At 36.1% G+C, this 15,913-nt stretch overlaps 1 protein-coding gene across 1 annotated transcript in view; it reads left to right on the top strand.

Moving 5' to 3' along the window:
- PKHD1L1 (polycystic kidney and hepatic disease 1 (autosomal recessive)-like 1) overlaps positions 1-15,913 on the top strand; it is a 204,930-nt gene that overhangs the window by 25,138 nt on the left and 163,879 nt on the right. The window contains 7 exon segments of the mRNA XM_012645294.1: positions 713-786; positions 1,702-1,744; positions 9,119-9,189; positions 10,691-10,801; positions 12,747-12,836; positions 14,082-14,350; positions 15,650-15,741. Coding sequence (XP_012500748.1) covers positions 713-786; positions 1,702-1,744; positions 9,119-9,189; positions 10,691-10,801; positions 12,747-12,836; positions 14,082-14,350; positions 15,650-15,741 — 750 coding nt within the window.

The raw sequence follows: 15,913 nt of genomic DNA, 5'->3' as shown, positions 1-15,913 counted from the left end.
GCATCACTACTTAACATCCTGTTCCAGATTCTCTACCATGGCAGATTTCCCCGTTCTTGGGAGCATTTGCAAATGTGTGGAGGAATTTCTTGGCTGTCACAATAACGGGGTATGTTAGTGGCCTTTAGTGGGCAGAACTATGATGTGCCAAGCCTAAATGAATTGTTCTGCCCAAAATGTCATAGCATCTCCCATTGAGAAAATGAGCCAGTAGACAAAAATACAAATAAATTACATTATTTAGCATCTATTAACAATACTAATGTATATATAGCTATAGTAGATAACAGTAGATAGATCTGTTAATTTCTTTTTTGTCTCTGAAGAGAGACTCAATGATCAGAAGTTTGAAAACAATGGCAATACTACAATCAAAGTAGATGTCATTCCTGGTCAGTACTCACAGACTATAAGAGAAGAATGAGATGTGGTTCCTCCATGCATCATAGTATAATACTTTAAACTCTTTAAAAGTAATATTAATTGGCATAGCCAAATTAATTATAAAATATTTCATTGTGAAATGGAATTTTATTCAAATATCTTCGATGAAGTTTGGGAAATATTTTTATTTTATAGAAATTTTGGTTGTAGCAACAATTTCTATCCTGATGCATATTTGGAAACTAATGAAATATTTTTAAGGAAAATACAGTATTTTAAAATTTTAGTGTCTATATAAACTTTGACATTAGCATATATTTTTTATTAGGTATGGTCTAAAATTAGATCATCCAAATGGAGACATGGGTTCTATGATTTGTAAGACTACTGGAACTTATATTGGTAAGTGTTAGTCATCTTTTTTCATAATTGTCATAAACACCTTATTTTATTTCCCTGTTTTGTATTCTCTTAGACCCTCCTGCCTTATTCTGGATCAGTTTTGTGTTCGTATTTTCTCTTTTCCTTTGCTTCCTTTCACTCTATGCAAGCATGTATGATTTACTTTTTCTTCTTAAGGTTTAGGTAAACTTCTTCAGTTTTCTCTTTTTTCCTTCTCTCTTCCTACAGAAGATTTCATGACTAATTTAGCTGTTTTACCTGTTGCCTTAATTTCACTCTAGTTTTTCTCCTTGATCTATATATTCCAGGCACATAGATTTTTTAATTCTCTAATGCACTTTCCTCCCTTCTATTAGGCCCTCTGCAAATTCTATCCTGAAAATTTTGAATAAAATGTCATGTCCTCAAAAAAGCCTCTGTCACTTACTGTCTTACATTCTCAAAGATCACTCTACCTTTTTTGGATAGGCTTATCACAATTTCAAGTTCTCTGTTTGTGTCACTGCTCTTGACTGATTGTACTCTCCACTAGACAATATGTTCCGTTAGGAGAAGGACAAGCTGCATCTCTCAACCCTTAGCAGAGTGTCTAAATAATTAAAAAGCTGTTGAATGAGTGAAAGAAATTTCAGGGCAATATGGTTACATACCTGTTCTTTTATGATTCTTAATGCATGATCATGTTTTGTCATGTTTTTCTACTTATAACTTCTAGACATCTTACTATGTATATTTTAAAATTGTGGGTACTTCTTTAAGATAGCTCGGTTTTCATTTCTTTGACAATAGATGATTGCATAAGTACAGTTTTGATTTTATATTTTTTTCTCTGCTTTTAAATCAGCTTTATAATATAGAGTTATTGTTCTCCTGTGATTGGGAACTTAATTGATTGTGTATTTTAATTAATTTCAGGTCACCACAATGTCAGCTTCATCTTAGACAGTGATTATGGAAGGTAGGCCATTTGGTAAATAATAATTTTCATAATTGATTCAACTAGGTAAATAAAATAAAGTACATATTTACTTTGTGCTATAGATGCAGAGATTAAAAGAGTAATCACTTTCTACCCCCAAATTAACATTTAAAGAGTTTGCAACTCCCTTCCATTCATAATTTATGCTTCATACATAACCTTTCAATTGTTGGGAAATCTAGCATTAACTAAAACAACAAATTTAAAAAATCATTGATTGTGATATGAAAATGTGTTATTTTATGTCTTGTACCTCTTCTGATATAATTATAATTTCTTGATAACTAAAGTAATTCAATTTTGACTTGAACTAATGTTAAGAATAAATAAAACCTCATGGTTGATACTACCAGATAAAGGTTTTATTTCAATTTATGGAGAGTTGTGAAAGATGGTAGTTATACCTTTCAATTGTGCATCTTAATACCAATGTTAATAACTCATATTTATGACTTTCAATAAAACTAGAATTCATTTCCAGCTGTTCTATATCCTGATTTCAGTAAGAAAAAACATATTTTTCTGGAAATATCAGAATATGCAAACCTCAACACATGTTGCAAACCTCATATTATGATAATAACAGCGTACATTTAGTGGCAAGCACGGTGTTAAGCACTTTACATACATTATCTAGTTTAATCCTCCCAAAGATAAATTGAGTACTATCATCTACCCCCTGTTACCCACTGGGAAAACGAGACTCAGGAAGGTTAAATAATTTGCCCAAGGATAATCAGCTCGTAAGAAATCCATGCTGTCTAACTCCAGTACCTCAGCATTTCATTCCAGGGCTCTGCCATGACTGCTGGGGGGCTTCAGCCACCAGTACCACATCGCATCACTACTTAACATCCTGTTCCAGATTCTCTACCATGGCAGATTTCCCCGTTCTTGGGAGCATTTGCAAATGTGTGGAGGAATTTCTTGGCTGTCACAATAACGGGGTATGTTAGTGGCCTTTAGTGGGCAGAACTATGATGTGCCAAGCCTAAATGAATTGTTCTGCCCAAAATGTCATAGCATCTCCCATTGAGAAAATGAGCCAGTAGACAAAAATACAAATAAATTACATTATTTAGCATCTATTAACAATACTAATGTATATATAGCTATAGTAGATAACAGTAGATAGATCTGTTAATTTCTTTTTTGTCTCTGAAGAGAGACTCAATGATCAGAAGTTTGAAAACAACGGCAATACTACAATCAAAGTAGATGTCATTCCTGGTCAGTACTCACAGACTATAAGAGAAGAATGAGATGTGGTTCCTCCATGCATGGAACTGCAACTGGAGTAGTGAGACCAAATGCACTATCATTGTATTTAGAGATCGTCTACTTCCAGACAACTAGAGGCAATAGTTTTATAACAAAGTGATGCCTGGGATGCACACTATTACAGACAAATACAGACTAGACCAAAACCATAAAGAATAGTACAATTCACAAGCAAATCAGAGTGGAAGATATGTAAACGGAAGATATGTGATTTACATGGAGCAAATGACTTAAGAGTCCCATGACTTACCAATTACTCTCTGCAAGAATATGACCTACTTACGTATAACTTGATGATAGGACAATAGGGGGGAGGAAAAATGACGGAGTAAAGATGACCTCCTGGCTCCCTGCTCCCAGAGAAGGAGGCAAAGAACTCGGTCTGCCACGGACGAGTGGATCACTCCTCCGCAAGAACAGCATTGTGAAACTGCAGAGAAACAGCGTGGGACACACAACACAGGAAAAAAAAAAGGTGAATGGGAGATAGGATCGGGAAGTCTAGAGAGTGTGAGATAAACAACAGAGAATAGAGCGTGGGATGGCTGTGCCCGCCTGGCCGGCAAGTGCAGTGAGATCTGACCCACAGGAGAGCATCCTGATTTCTCCACTGACCTCCACACCCACTCAGACAGGGACCTGCCTGAAGTTGGCCCAAAATCCTGGCAGGAGACATTGGGCTCTGTGGAGAGGAGGCAATAGCGGGAAGCATCCTGAACTCGCCGGGGCTCTGTGCTAGAACTGCACTGGGCAGGGAAGGGACTGGTCTGAGCGACCCCTGGAGGGAGTTAGGAGGCAGGAACCTTGCCTCTGGCAGTCAGCTGGACCAGAACAATGGAGGTGAACACTGAAAAGGGGACTCTACCCTGGAAACCGCTGCGGGCGATTAGGCTGGCTCAGGGTGGGTCAGAAAGTGCAAGACCTCCTGCCAGACAGGCACGAGATTGTGGGAGGGTGACACACAACAGACAACAAATGGGGCGTCCTATTGATTCAGCTCCCCAATCCAGTATCTGCCGGCTCCCGAACAGTCGCCATAAGCGCTAGCGCTCTGCGCGTGGGCATCCGCCGTTTTGGGGCTCCACAACCCAGACGGTGCGGTGAACCACAGTTTCAGGCAGCGCCCTTCCTACAGCCTGGGGACTCTTGCAAAAGCCTCCACCCTTCCGTGACCAATTGTCAACTAGCTGGGCCCATTTCGATGGGCGAATTTTGAATACTTCCCCAGTTGTGGGAGGCTAACACCTGCAGGATTCACAGGCGCTGGGACGCCGGGCGGGTGGACTCAGACATTACCCCTCCCCCTAACACAGTGACTTTCATGCCAAAAGTGGAAGGCTCCCCCCACTGGAGGTAGGGAGAGGCAAGAAAAGCCACTTTCCCTGTGAGACTGGCGTAAATCTGCAGGGCCTTGGCGCAGATCAATAGTTGACAGCCCAGTGACTTTGCTGGTCAGACAAAAGTTCTGGCAAGAGCCCAAAACAGGCTCCCCAAGTAACCCCTCCCATCAGGAGCAGCCTTCCAAGACTGGTGGAAGAACCCTGAATAACATATTAGCGGTTCCCCCTAGCGGCAGATGGAGCAACCATAGAAGCACACACATCCAGGCTGGTAGGCAGCAAATGCGATCTGCCTTGCTCCTACCACCATTTTAAGGGAAAATAGGGTCCAAGGAACCTTCAGGAGTGGCAAGATCCTTTCTAAAGATAGGGGCACTAGTATTCCTAACCCGGGGACCAGAAACCAACACAGAGGCATCAGATTACCTTGATAACTGGCTGCTACAATCTATGACCAGTGACAGAGAGGGTAACCCCATAGCTCAACATAGCGCCCCCCATCTCAAGCTATTAGAGAGCAGTGGAGTTAGACACACAGGTGCGATTCACCACATGGGAGCTTAAGCGGGGGGACCAAACTCACTAATCTCCACTGGCAAGAGGTGAAGACAACAGGTTAGAGGTAACCCAACTTGCCAAAATACCTCTAAGGTAATACAAGACCAGTGTGCTTCCTCCCACCACTGTTAAGGAACATCCCTTGGAGGCTTGAAGATATGGGCCCCAAACCAGTCCTAGCACACCCAGTTCTCAATTACCCTGATGGCAAAGAACCAGAGAAAGAACACAGGGAATATATATGAAAGAGCAGAGAGAAAAATCATCCCCAAAAGAAATCATGAGAACCTCAAAATCAAATATTAATTTAAATGAAATGATTAAATTAATGGAGGAAGAATTCTGAATATGGATTGTAAGGAAACTCAATGGAATTGAAGAGAAAATAGAAACCCAATACAAAGAAACCATGAGAACAATACAGGAAATGAATGAAAAATTCTCTAAAGAAATTGGAATATTATGAAAAAAACAAAAAAAAATCTTGGTAATGAAGGAGGCATTCAAGGAACTTCAAAACACAGTGGAAAGCCTTTAGAATGGATCACGCAGAGGAGAGAATCTCGGAGCTTGAAGATAATGCCTATGTGCTAAACAAATCAGATGAAGACAAAGAACACAGAAGCAAGAGACAAGAGCAGAACATACAAGAAATGTGGGATTATGTAAAGAAACCAAATATAAGAATTATAGGCATCCTGGAGAGAGAAGAAGAAAATACACAAGGGCTGGAAAGTCTATTGCTTGGAATACTGGATGAAAATATTCCTGGCCTGGCCAGAAACCTAGATATCCAGATAAAAGAAGCACACAGAACTCCTGGGAGAGTCAACGTGAAGAGGCAAACACCACATCACATAATTATCAGACTGGCCAAAGTAAATATGAAAGAGGAAATCCTTCGCACAATAAGACAAAAACAACAGATAACTTACAAAAGAAAACCTATCAGACTAACTGCTGACTTCTCAAATGAAACCCTACAAGCCAGAAGGGACTGGGGACCTATTCTCAATCTTCTTAAACAGAACAATGGCCAACCTAGAATTCTTTACCTGGCAAAACTGAGCTTCATCTACAAGGAAGAAATAAAGACTGTCCCAGACAAGTGATCACTGATGGAATTTGTGAAGACCAGACCTGCTCTGCAAGAAGTACTCAGACCTGCATTACACACTGAACAACACAATAGACACCCACCAAATTAAAAACTCTCAAGAGTTAAAGCTCAGAACCCAGATTCCACAATGTCTCAAGAGGTAAAACAAAACAATAAGAACTTACCCAACAAGATGAACAGAAATCTACCCCAAATATCAATCCTCTCAATAAATGTGAATGGCTTGAATTGTCCTTTGAAGAGACATAGACTGGCTGAGTGGATAAAACATTATAAGCCAAGTATCTGCTGTCTCCAGGAAATGCATCTAACCCACAAAGACACTTTCAGACTCAAGGTCAAGGGTTGGAAAACAAACTTTCAGGCAAATGGAAACCAAAAGAGAGTGGGGGTAGCGATTTATGCTGATTTCAGTCAGCATAAATTTTAAAATAGCAAAAGTAAAGAAAGACAAAGATGGTCACTATGTAATGGTAAAGGGAAAAATCCAACAAGAAGACTTAACAATTCTTAATATATATGCACCCAACACAGGAGCTCCCAGATATATAAAGCAAACCTTGTATGAACTAAATAGCATGATAAACAGTAATACCATAATAGTGGAGGATTTCAACACCCCACTGTCTGAAATGGACAAATCCTCCAAACAAAAACTAAGCAAACAAATAATGGACTTAAACAGAGCTCTATAACAAATGGGTCTCACAGACATCTACAGAACATTCCACCCAAATAAAGCCGAATATACATTCTTCTCATCAGCTCATGGAACTTTCTCCAAAATCAACCACATCCTAGGCCACAAATCAGACCTCAACAAATTTAAAAAAATAGAAATTGTACCATGTATCTTCTCAGACCATACTGATATAAAACTAGAGATCAATTCCAACAGAAACACTCCCCACTTCACAAAGTCATGATAATTAAACAATCTATTGCTAAATGACTGATGGGTGAAAGAAGAGATTCAGATGGAGATCAAAAAATTCTTTGAATTAAATGATAATGGGGACATAAGCTATCAAAATCTGTGGGATACAGCTGGATATTAGAAACACACACACACACACACACACACAAAGATAGGACAATAGAATTTTATTGAACAGATTAGAAAACCATGTTAGAAACAACAATTATTGAGTTTTAAATAATTTCCTTAACTATATAGCTTCTTTTAAACTCATAGTAATACGCTTCCTAAGGTGAAAAAAATGGATTCTTAGTTCTGAGTCTATATGAAAGGTGTTAATTGCTAAATCCATCATATGTCTCTCAGAGAAATAATTATCCAAAAATAGACGGTTTGAGTGATCAAGGTTGAATGTGATTGATAAGTGTACATAAATCAATCTGCTACATTAACATACCCGGAAACTTCCAATTTAAAAATGCCAACAAATTCACAGATTATATAGGCAAAAATGTTGCATTAAATTGTTGGTTTTGTGATCTTGATTTATAATTCCTTTTTTCTCTTTTTTAAGCCAATGGTTTTCCTTTTGTATTAATGTCTCAGAATCGAGGAAATTGCATTTCTATGTGAAATAGTCTTACAAATTTAAGATAACTCTTAGAAATATGACATTTACTATTTGAAAGCCTGGTTTTAAGATTAGTTGGCATTTTAAAATGTTAAATCATTTTATAGATTATAAAATTTATATTTTAGAAATTTCAGGAGCATTGCTGAATATCAAATGAACCAATTAAAGACCGCTGTGGCACATACTCTGTATTTCTTTTAATAGTCAACCTTCTCTCCTCTATTACCCCAAGTTCGGACAACAGCTGTTCCAAACTGATAAGGTTCAGATGAAGCTGCCTTAATTGAGAAATGCCTCGTCATTATCAATGAATTAGTGAAAATAACCTCAGTGCCATCCAAAATATAATTACATTCAAATTTTATTTCAGGAGGCAATTTTCCTACCAATTTAAGAAGCAGAGTTAATTTTTGAGATGTGGAATCTGACCAGACACAATATTGTCAGAACTAGCCTGGTTTCAGATCTTTGGGAAATCAAGTGAAAGGCTTATGACATCAAAATATAAAATCCAGTATGAACTTATTAAAGAACTAATTTAGCATAAAATATTTCAGAAACTCTTTAGTCTTACAAGTGCACATTGTAAGTAATGCCTGGGTTAGATTTACAGGAAAGTTCATTGTTGGTCTCAACTACAAGATTTGCATTATCCTTTTAGATTCTAGTCCAATGTATTATAATTATGATATATGGGTTTTGAGTCTTAATATTGAATTTCTTAATTTTTGTAATTGTGAATTTCTTTGAGGTAATTAAGGAAGCATCATTTAATTTCTAGGATTATTTCCCTCCCTAATTCTCCAGGTTATGGAAATGCAAATGTGTTATCTACAAAAAGATATGAACAGGCTCTATGTTTATTAAGGATGATTTAAACCTGGCGGGTTGTTGTTAATTTGCTACCATCCCCCTGTACTCTCACAGGAGTTAGTAAGCAGAGGAGTAGTACTGTGTAGTGAGTGTACAGGTTGGGCTTTGGACCCAAACTGCCTGGGTTCCAGTTCTGTTTCTCCTTCTTACTTGTTTTATGATCTTGAGTAAGTTAATTCTCTGAATTTCACCTACCTCATGTGGTTGATGTAAAGATCAAATGGCATAATAAATTGAAGGTTCTTAACATAATACCTTCTCTTAGAATCTAAATAGGTTCTAAGAAAGACAGAAAGGGGTGCTCAGCAGAAGCGCCCAGCCTTTATGAAGGGTAGTCCTCCTGTCTGTTTTTTAAATACAAACAGAATTTCTTAAAATCAACTTTATTGAGGCATATTTTGCATACAATAAAATGAACGTAAGTGTGCAATTCATTAAGTTCTAACAAATGTATATGCATGTGTAACCAACAACTAAATCAAAATATAGAACATTTTTATCTTCCTCCAAAAGTTCCATCTTGCTCCTTTGCAAGTTGTGATGTCATTTCTATAACTAAAGTTAAAAAAAAAATTCCCCAAATAAAGGTCATTTTTAAAGCTGGAAATTTTATTTTTTCTTAAAATAGGAGTCTCCCACAGAGAATGGCATATTTTGTTTCTTCTCTCAATAAAATTTCAATGTTTCAAACATATGCAGGTATGTGACATTTCTCTCACTGTGTGTGTATGTGGGGTGAAGGTGGTGTATACTTCATTTCATCAAATCATTTTTTATGTACTGCTATGAAAGCAAAAATAGTTAAGATGGGGAGTGTAACAGGAAGCCCCAACATTAGCTGGGGCCCTCCCCCCACCAATGACATTCTTAGAATAAGATTCATTAAAAAACAAACTTATCACACTGACAAAGAGAGCAGGGAAATTTGCATGTCTCAACTTTGGCTATTGGTCAACTCATCTTAAGTTGAAAATATCCTTAAGTCAAAAATGCATTTAATACACCTACCAAATATCATAGCTTAGCCTTATCTACCTTAAATGTGCTCAGAACACTCACATTAACCTATGGTTGGGCAAAATTATCTGGCAACGCAGTGCACTGTATTCATTGTTTACTCTCATGATTGGCTGGATGGGAGCTTGAGCTCTCTGCCTGCTCAACATCATAAAAGTGTATCTACCTCATATTGATAGCCCAGGAACAGATAAACATCCAAAATTCCAAGTTCTGTGTGGTTTCTACTGAATTTGTATTTCTTTTGTACCATTTTAAAGTAAAAAAAATCCAAACTCGAACCATTGTCAATTGGGGACCATCTGTACTCTCTCAGACTTATGCTTTCAATGTGGTCCAAAATAATCCTCCAGCAGCTTATAATTTAATTAAATTAAATTATTTAATTTAAATCAGTCTCAGGTGATAGTATTCCTAGGAGAGTATCAGAGCAAACACAAATCCTTCTGGAAGAATCATATTTCATTCCAGGTCAGGAGTGATGGATAGACACATTCAGGTTTCAAAGATGTTAAAATTTGAAAAAAATGTGTGTCTTGGGCTCAATCAAATGTGATACACCTTGTTTTGTTCTAGAAATTTATTTAATGCAAAATTCATATGTAAGAATGCATATATAGAACTCTGATAGAATTAATAAGAATACATTTTAGTAAAAATCTGCCATATGTCGTGTACTGGGTTATTTTACCAATATACCTAAAACTTTTATAGACAAAGCCATAAGAAGACCAATAATAGCTAAATGTATTACTATATGAGAAAATTTAAATATAAGATGTAGGCCCACAAACATAGGAAAGATTCATTCTTTTAAAGCACATGGAAGGAGAGATGGTTCTGCCTGACTTCCTGTGCTTTCTTTTGAAACTAAACATTTGTGCTCAGCTCAGGTTTTCCTTACTTCCTTGATCCTCCTGTTACCAATACATTTTTAGTACTAGTCACCATTAAATTCTAGTCCCCATGGAATGTAGGTCTCTGTGAATGCCATGTTTATTGTCCTCTTTACGGGACTGTACCAGAGACAAAATAATGAAACACCTAATTCATTCATTTGGTAATCCACTACCTACACAGTGTTAGAGGCTATGGCTAGGTAATTTTGAATATTTTAAATAAGTGAACATTTGAGTTAATGTGTAATATTCATGACATTTTGTTTAATGTGTTTCCCCCCCAGAGGTCACTACAATTTCACCTTCACAAGGAAGCATTCGAGGTGGCACCGTACTAACAATAAGTGGGCAGTTCTTTGATCAGACAGATTTCCCAGCCAAAGTTCTAGTGGGAGGTATTTTTCATGATTTTAATATATTACTTTATAAGAACAAATCCTGCCTGTTCTTTAATAATTTGTAAGAGTAATAATAATCTTTTCTCAATTAATGTCTTAAACTTAAAGCCAGTATTTTCACATAGGCTTTTGATTCTGGGGCTTGATGTTCTTCCCACTGCAATTTTCCAGTGAGGGCCACTCCTTTCAGCTTTAGGTGACCTGGACTTGAGCTCTGGGGTTGGCATTGTGAAGCATTGTGGCCGCCATCCACACATTCCTCACCACAGTTTAAGGGCACACCTATTCTCTATTTAATAAGCTCTTAAATGTCCTTTTTGAATGATTGTTATTTCTCAATGAGTTAGCTAATTATAAGAAAATTTAAAGTAGTATTTTGGTATACTCTCCTCATACTCTTCTCATATGCTGTGCCTTATCTGCACATCAAGTAATTACTAGTGATATTGGCCTTGGAAAGAGCACTAATTAATGCGTTATTTGTTTACAAACACACATAGGGCTTGTTTCTCTGGTTGTGCATTGCTTCTATGCATGTGGTCTAGATCTGAGAGACAGGGAGCTATACAGCTCAAAACCAAGCTTAGGATGAAGGTAAGAGTGGGACTCTTCTCACTCAGTCATAATGACATCACTTCCCTTGATAGGCAGGGGACAGGATGCCTGCCTGTGCAACTGGCACATACATTTCTGCTACAGCCCTTTTGCTTGGGTACTTTCCACCTTTTAAGGAATCTGCTCATAAGCCAGCCAAAATGTGATTTCAGAAGAGAAGAAAAATGGATATAAAGCAATCTCATCTAACATTAATACAGTCTTTCCTGTCCCCACGAATCCTTGCTGGTCACCTGTCTAAATATTAAAACCTGGGCTATAAAATTTTAAAATTTATATAATGTATTTTTCTGTTCAAATTTTATGTTTAAAATAATAAAACCAGGAACATAAAGCACTTCTGGCTGATATAATGTGTCTTATGATCTGATATTATGTTTATTTTGACCATGATTCAGTTGATATGCAAAAAGTGCATTTAAGTTTTCTATCGTATCTCATTGCCATTAATGTGGCAACCAGATTCAAGATGTTGAATCCTCAATAATTTCTTGAAAATAATGATTCGTGTATGTATTTTTCTTTTGCTTTTAATCAAATGGGCTGTTGGTTTAATATACTGTTCATATTCACTCTTTTTTAGTTCAATTTTCTTGCATCCACAAGGCAGTAAAAGGTAGTGTAAAAGTTTAAATTTTCCAGGCCACCAACCGAAACTTAACAAAGATATCTCCCTCCGTTTCCATCATCCTCACATTTTGTGGGCTGCAATTGCCATTTCAGTAAATATTTACCGAGGGCTGACGGTATATGAGGTGCTGCGAGGGACACATGGTGGTCTAAAACATAGACTCTTCTCCCAAGTCTAATTGTGCTTATGTAGAAGTTATATTTATTCTCTTTTAGGCCCTTGTCTGTTTTGGTCTCGGTCTGCCTGTGAAAATGCCATTTAACAATTGTTATTCCTTTTGTTTTCATTTGAAGCACTTGGACTAAAATACCATTTTTCCTACCTAAAAGGGCTGGGATCATCTACCTTTGCAAATTCTGAACATCGTGGGTTTATTCAGCAACTTGCTCTGAGGAACAAATTATAAGTCTTCATTTTGGACCTGGAAGTAACATCTTTTACAAAGACATAGTTTTAGCAAGTTTTTATCTCTGAAATTGTGAAATTTTTTATCTCAGAAAAATGTTGCCTTGTGGGAAGTATGACAATTAATGAGTGTTAAGCTTGAATGGAGAATATGTAAAGGAAATAAAGAGCCCCAGTTTTGCTCCTTGCTTATGCAACTTTGTTTTAATTGAAAAAGTACATAAAAATAGGCTGATGTGATTTGCACTCTGAAGCTTGAATCGTAACGGTGCTGCATCTTGCCTCTCCCAGGTCAAGCTTGTGATATTTTGAATGTCACAGAAAATAGTATACGTTGCAAGACACCCCCCAAACCTCATATTCTCAAAACTGTCTATCCAGGTATGTTACTATAAGGGAGAATGGCCATTTCTATATTTGCATCAAAAGAATATTATTGTTATAGATCATTAGTAAAAAATATTATTTGAACATTTTAGAATTTGTGATGAGAATTATAATAAATTTTCTCCAAGTTTTTAAATTTACATTTTCTGGCTTAGAAAATATTTGTATTAAAATAGCTGCATCAAAGCTGCACCAGCAGAGATAAACTTGGTTTAAATTCTTCAGATGCACTACTGAAAACAGCACATCTCTAGTGATAGAGTGTAATGATGCTTTTATTTCACATTATTAATAAATTGTGATTACTAAATCTTGGCAAAGGCAACATAGAAATTTTTTAAATGCCTTTTCCTGTTGAAAAAATAAATGGGGGAGGTTAAATCCTTGGTTGTCTAGAATGATTTAGGAGTAAAAACAGGAGAGGAAAGAAACATAACTCAAAATTCCTTTTAGACCTTCGCCCTGTGGCCTGGCAAAATTGCAGCTGATAGCCTTCAAATCTACACTAATACCATTGAAATGCTGCACATGTGTTTGAATGTGGTGTGTATCTCATATCTTGTGCACACAGTGAAATCTGTTTATGTTAATAATTTTGTCATTAGGTGATATTTGAAGCCAAATAAATTCTATTTACCAACTTCCTAAATGTTTTTGTTTTGAAAGATATTAGAAAAAATGTCCAATTTACGAAAACAGTTTTGATATTTATAATTGATGACTCTAAAGAAAGTTGTATATATCAAAGAACACTGCTGCTGAAAAGGTTGACGTGCTCGAGCTTTTCTCCAACCATTCAGCTGAAAGGGAGTAGCTGTTATTTTACAAATCCAGACAAGCTTAAAGCTGCTGGAGGAAGGCATGAGTCTAATTGTTGTTGCATTTTAAGGAATAAAAAGGAAAAATAGAGAGACAGCTCTTTTCTGATTAGGAAAAAACTTAATCACAGATTTACAGTGGCAAGTGTAGGTACAATAGCAACCATGCAAATAGCATTATCACTCCCAGTTTACATATGTGTAAACTGACGCTCAGAGCAGTAAAGCAATAACAAATAAATTGTAAACTGTCCTCTGGGTACAGGTACATATAGGAGAATGTATAATTGTTTTGTCTGCATACATAATCTAAAAATGTGAATTGAAATAGAGCATCTAAAACCACCATGCAAATAGAAGGCCATTGAGACATCACATCATGATTCTGATGGAAGCCTTCTTTTATTTTATTACGTTTTAGGTGGCAGAGGCTTGAAGCTTGAGGTATGGAATAATAGCCGGCCAGTACATCTTGAAGAAATACTTGAATACAATGAAAAAACACCAGGGTACATGGGTGCCAGTTGGGTAGATTCTGCTTCCTATAGTTGGCCCATGGAACAAGACACATTTGTCGCACGCTTCAGTGGATTTTTGGTGGTTCCAGAATCTGATGTTTATATATTCTATATCAAAGGCGATGACCGTTACGCTCTTTATTTCAGCCAGACTGGACTTCCAGAAGATAAGGTAGGGAAGCTGCAGAATAATATTTGATATTTTAAAAACAATTTGGTGATCTTTATATTTATCTCACTTACTCTAAATCAAAACCAATAACTATATCAAAAATGCATGAGAAATGATTTCATCTGGTTTGGTGTTTGGCTATTTTAACATATGTGATATACACTATAAAGTAGTCTTAGAAAACCCATAGCATACAAGAAAATTATTTCCCATATCTAAATTTTTTCTACCAAGGGAAAAACACATACATTTCCTTTAGAATTGAAGGTTTTTATTATGAAAGAATTATAATCACAACATAGGAAATTTGAAAAAGAATGAAAATATTTCACTATTCTACATTTACTTGGTCATGAGATAAAAGTGATTTCCTTATATCTCTATTTTGGTTGTTATATAAATAGAATAATACATTCAATTTTATATTCATCTTTTGTCACATATTGGTATAAAATACTGTTTATTAAGTAATTTACATATTTGCAAATTTTAATACAAATTTTAATAGTATGTTATTCTGTGGTTGTACGAAGCTTAGATAACTAGCTCCCTACTGATGTTTTTTAACTTACTTCTGATTTTTTATGACCACAAATAATACTCTATTGGACCTCTGTGTTCATTAGATTTTTCTGTATTTTGGATTATTTCCTTAGGACAATTTCACAAATGTGAAACTAATAGATCAAATCAAAATGACATTTTATGACTCAATTTATATGGCAAGATTTCTTCCCAAACTGATTGCACAAGTTTAATTGCTACCTGTAATTTATGAATTCTAATTTTTATCAGAGCTTGTCAGTATGCTGACTCCAAAGATGGTATAGTCATTCCTAATTGGAAGCCCAAATTCCTCTCACTCTATTATACAGAACCATTTAGCAATCTTTGGCATCTTTCAGGGCTATCTCTAATGACCTAAGTTGGATTAAACCCCTCAAAGTTCTCTACAGAACAGAAGGCTATTTTATTTAACAATAACAACGTTCCTGCCAGTATGTATCTTTTTATTTTCTACTTCAATTCTAATAATGGAAACACTATGACTGTATATTAATAGCATACTTGGTACAGTGATGTTGCTGTTAGCAATGGGTGGAAGGAATAAGGTGAGCTCTGATAAGTTTTAAAAGTTTTATTGCATTGTGGACAACAGATCTTAAAAGAACAATATGAAGTAGTTTCACACTTTCCTATTCATAAGATTTCTAAGATTGACAGAAATAATAAATGATAAATAAATAAACTTGGAAAATATTCATTAATAAATCCCCCCATCTGTCTTTCTGAGATTAGGTGAGGATTGCATATCATTCTGCCAATGCCAACAGTTATTTTTCTAGTCCAACACAAAGATCGGATGGCATTCATCTTCAGAAAGGAAAAGAGTAAGGTTTTTTTTTTCCCTTGTCTTTAAATTATTGTGTGCTATTTAAAAACTGTAAGTCTATATTTAAAAATAGTTTCAATTCATTTTTATTGGTAGAAGTGATATTGGTTTATTGGCTTAATTTGTAATTGGTACTTCTCTATAATTTTATTAAATTTTTGTCTACATTT

The sequence above is a fragment of the Propithecus coquereli genome, unplaced genomic scaffold, assembly GCF_000956105.1.
Source record: "Propithecus coquereli isolate 6110/MARCELLA unplaced genomic scaffold, Pcoq_1.0 Scaffold23, whole genome shotgun sequence".
In the NCBI taxonomy this organism is placed as follows: Eukaryota; Metazoa; Chordata; class Mammalia; order Primates; family Indriidae; genus Propithecus; species Propithecus coquereli.
This window is presented reverse-complemented; position numbering and strand designations above follow the sequence as displayed.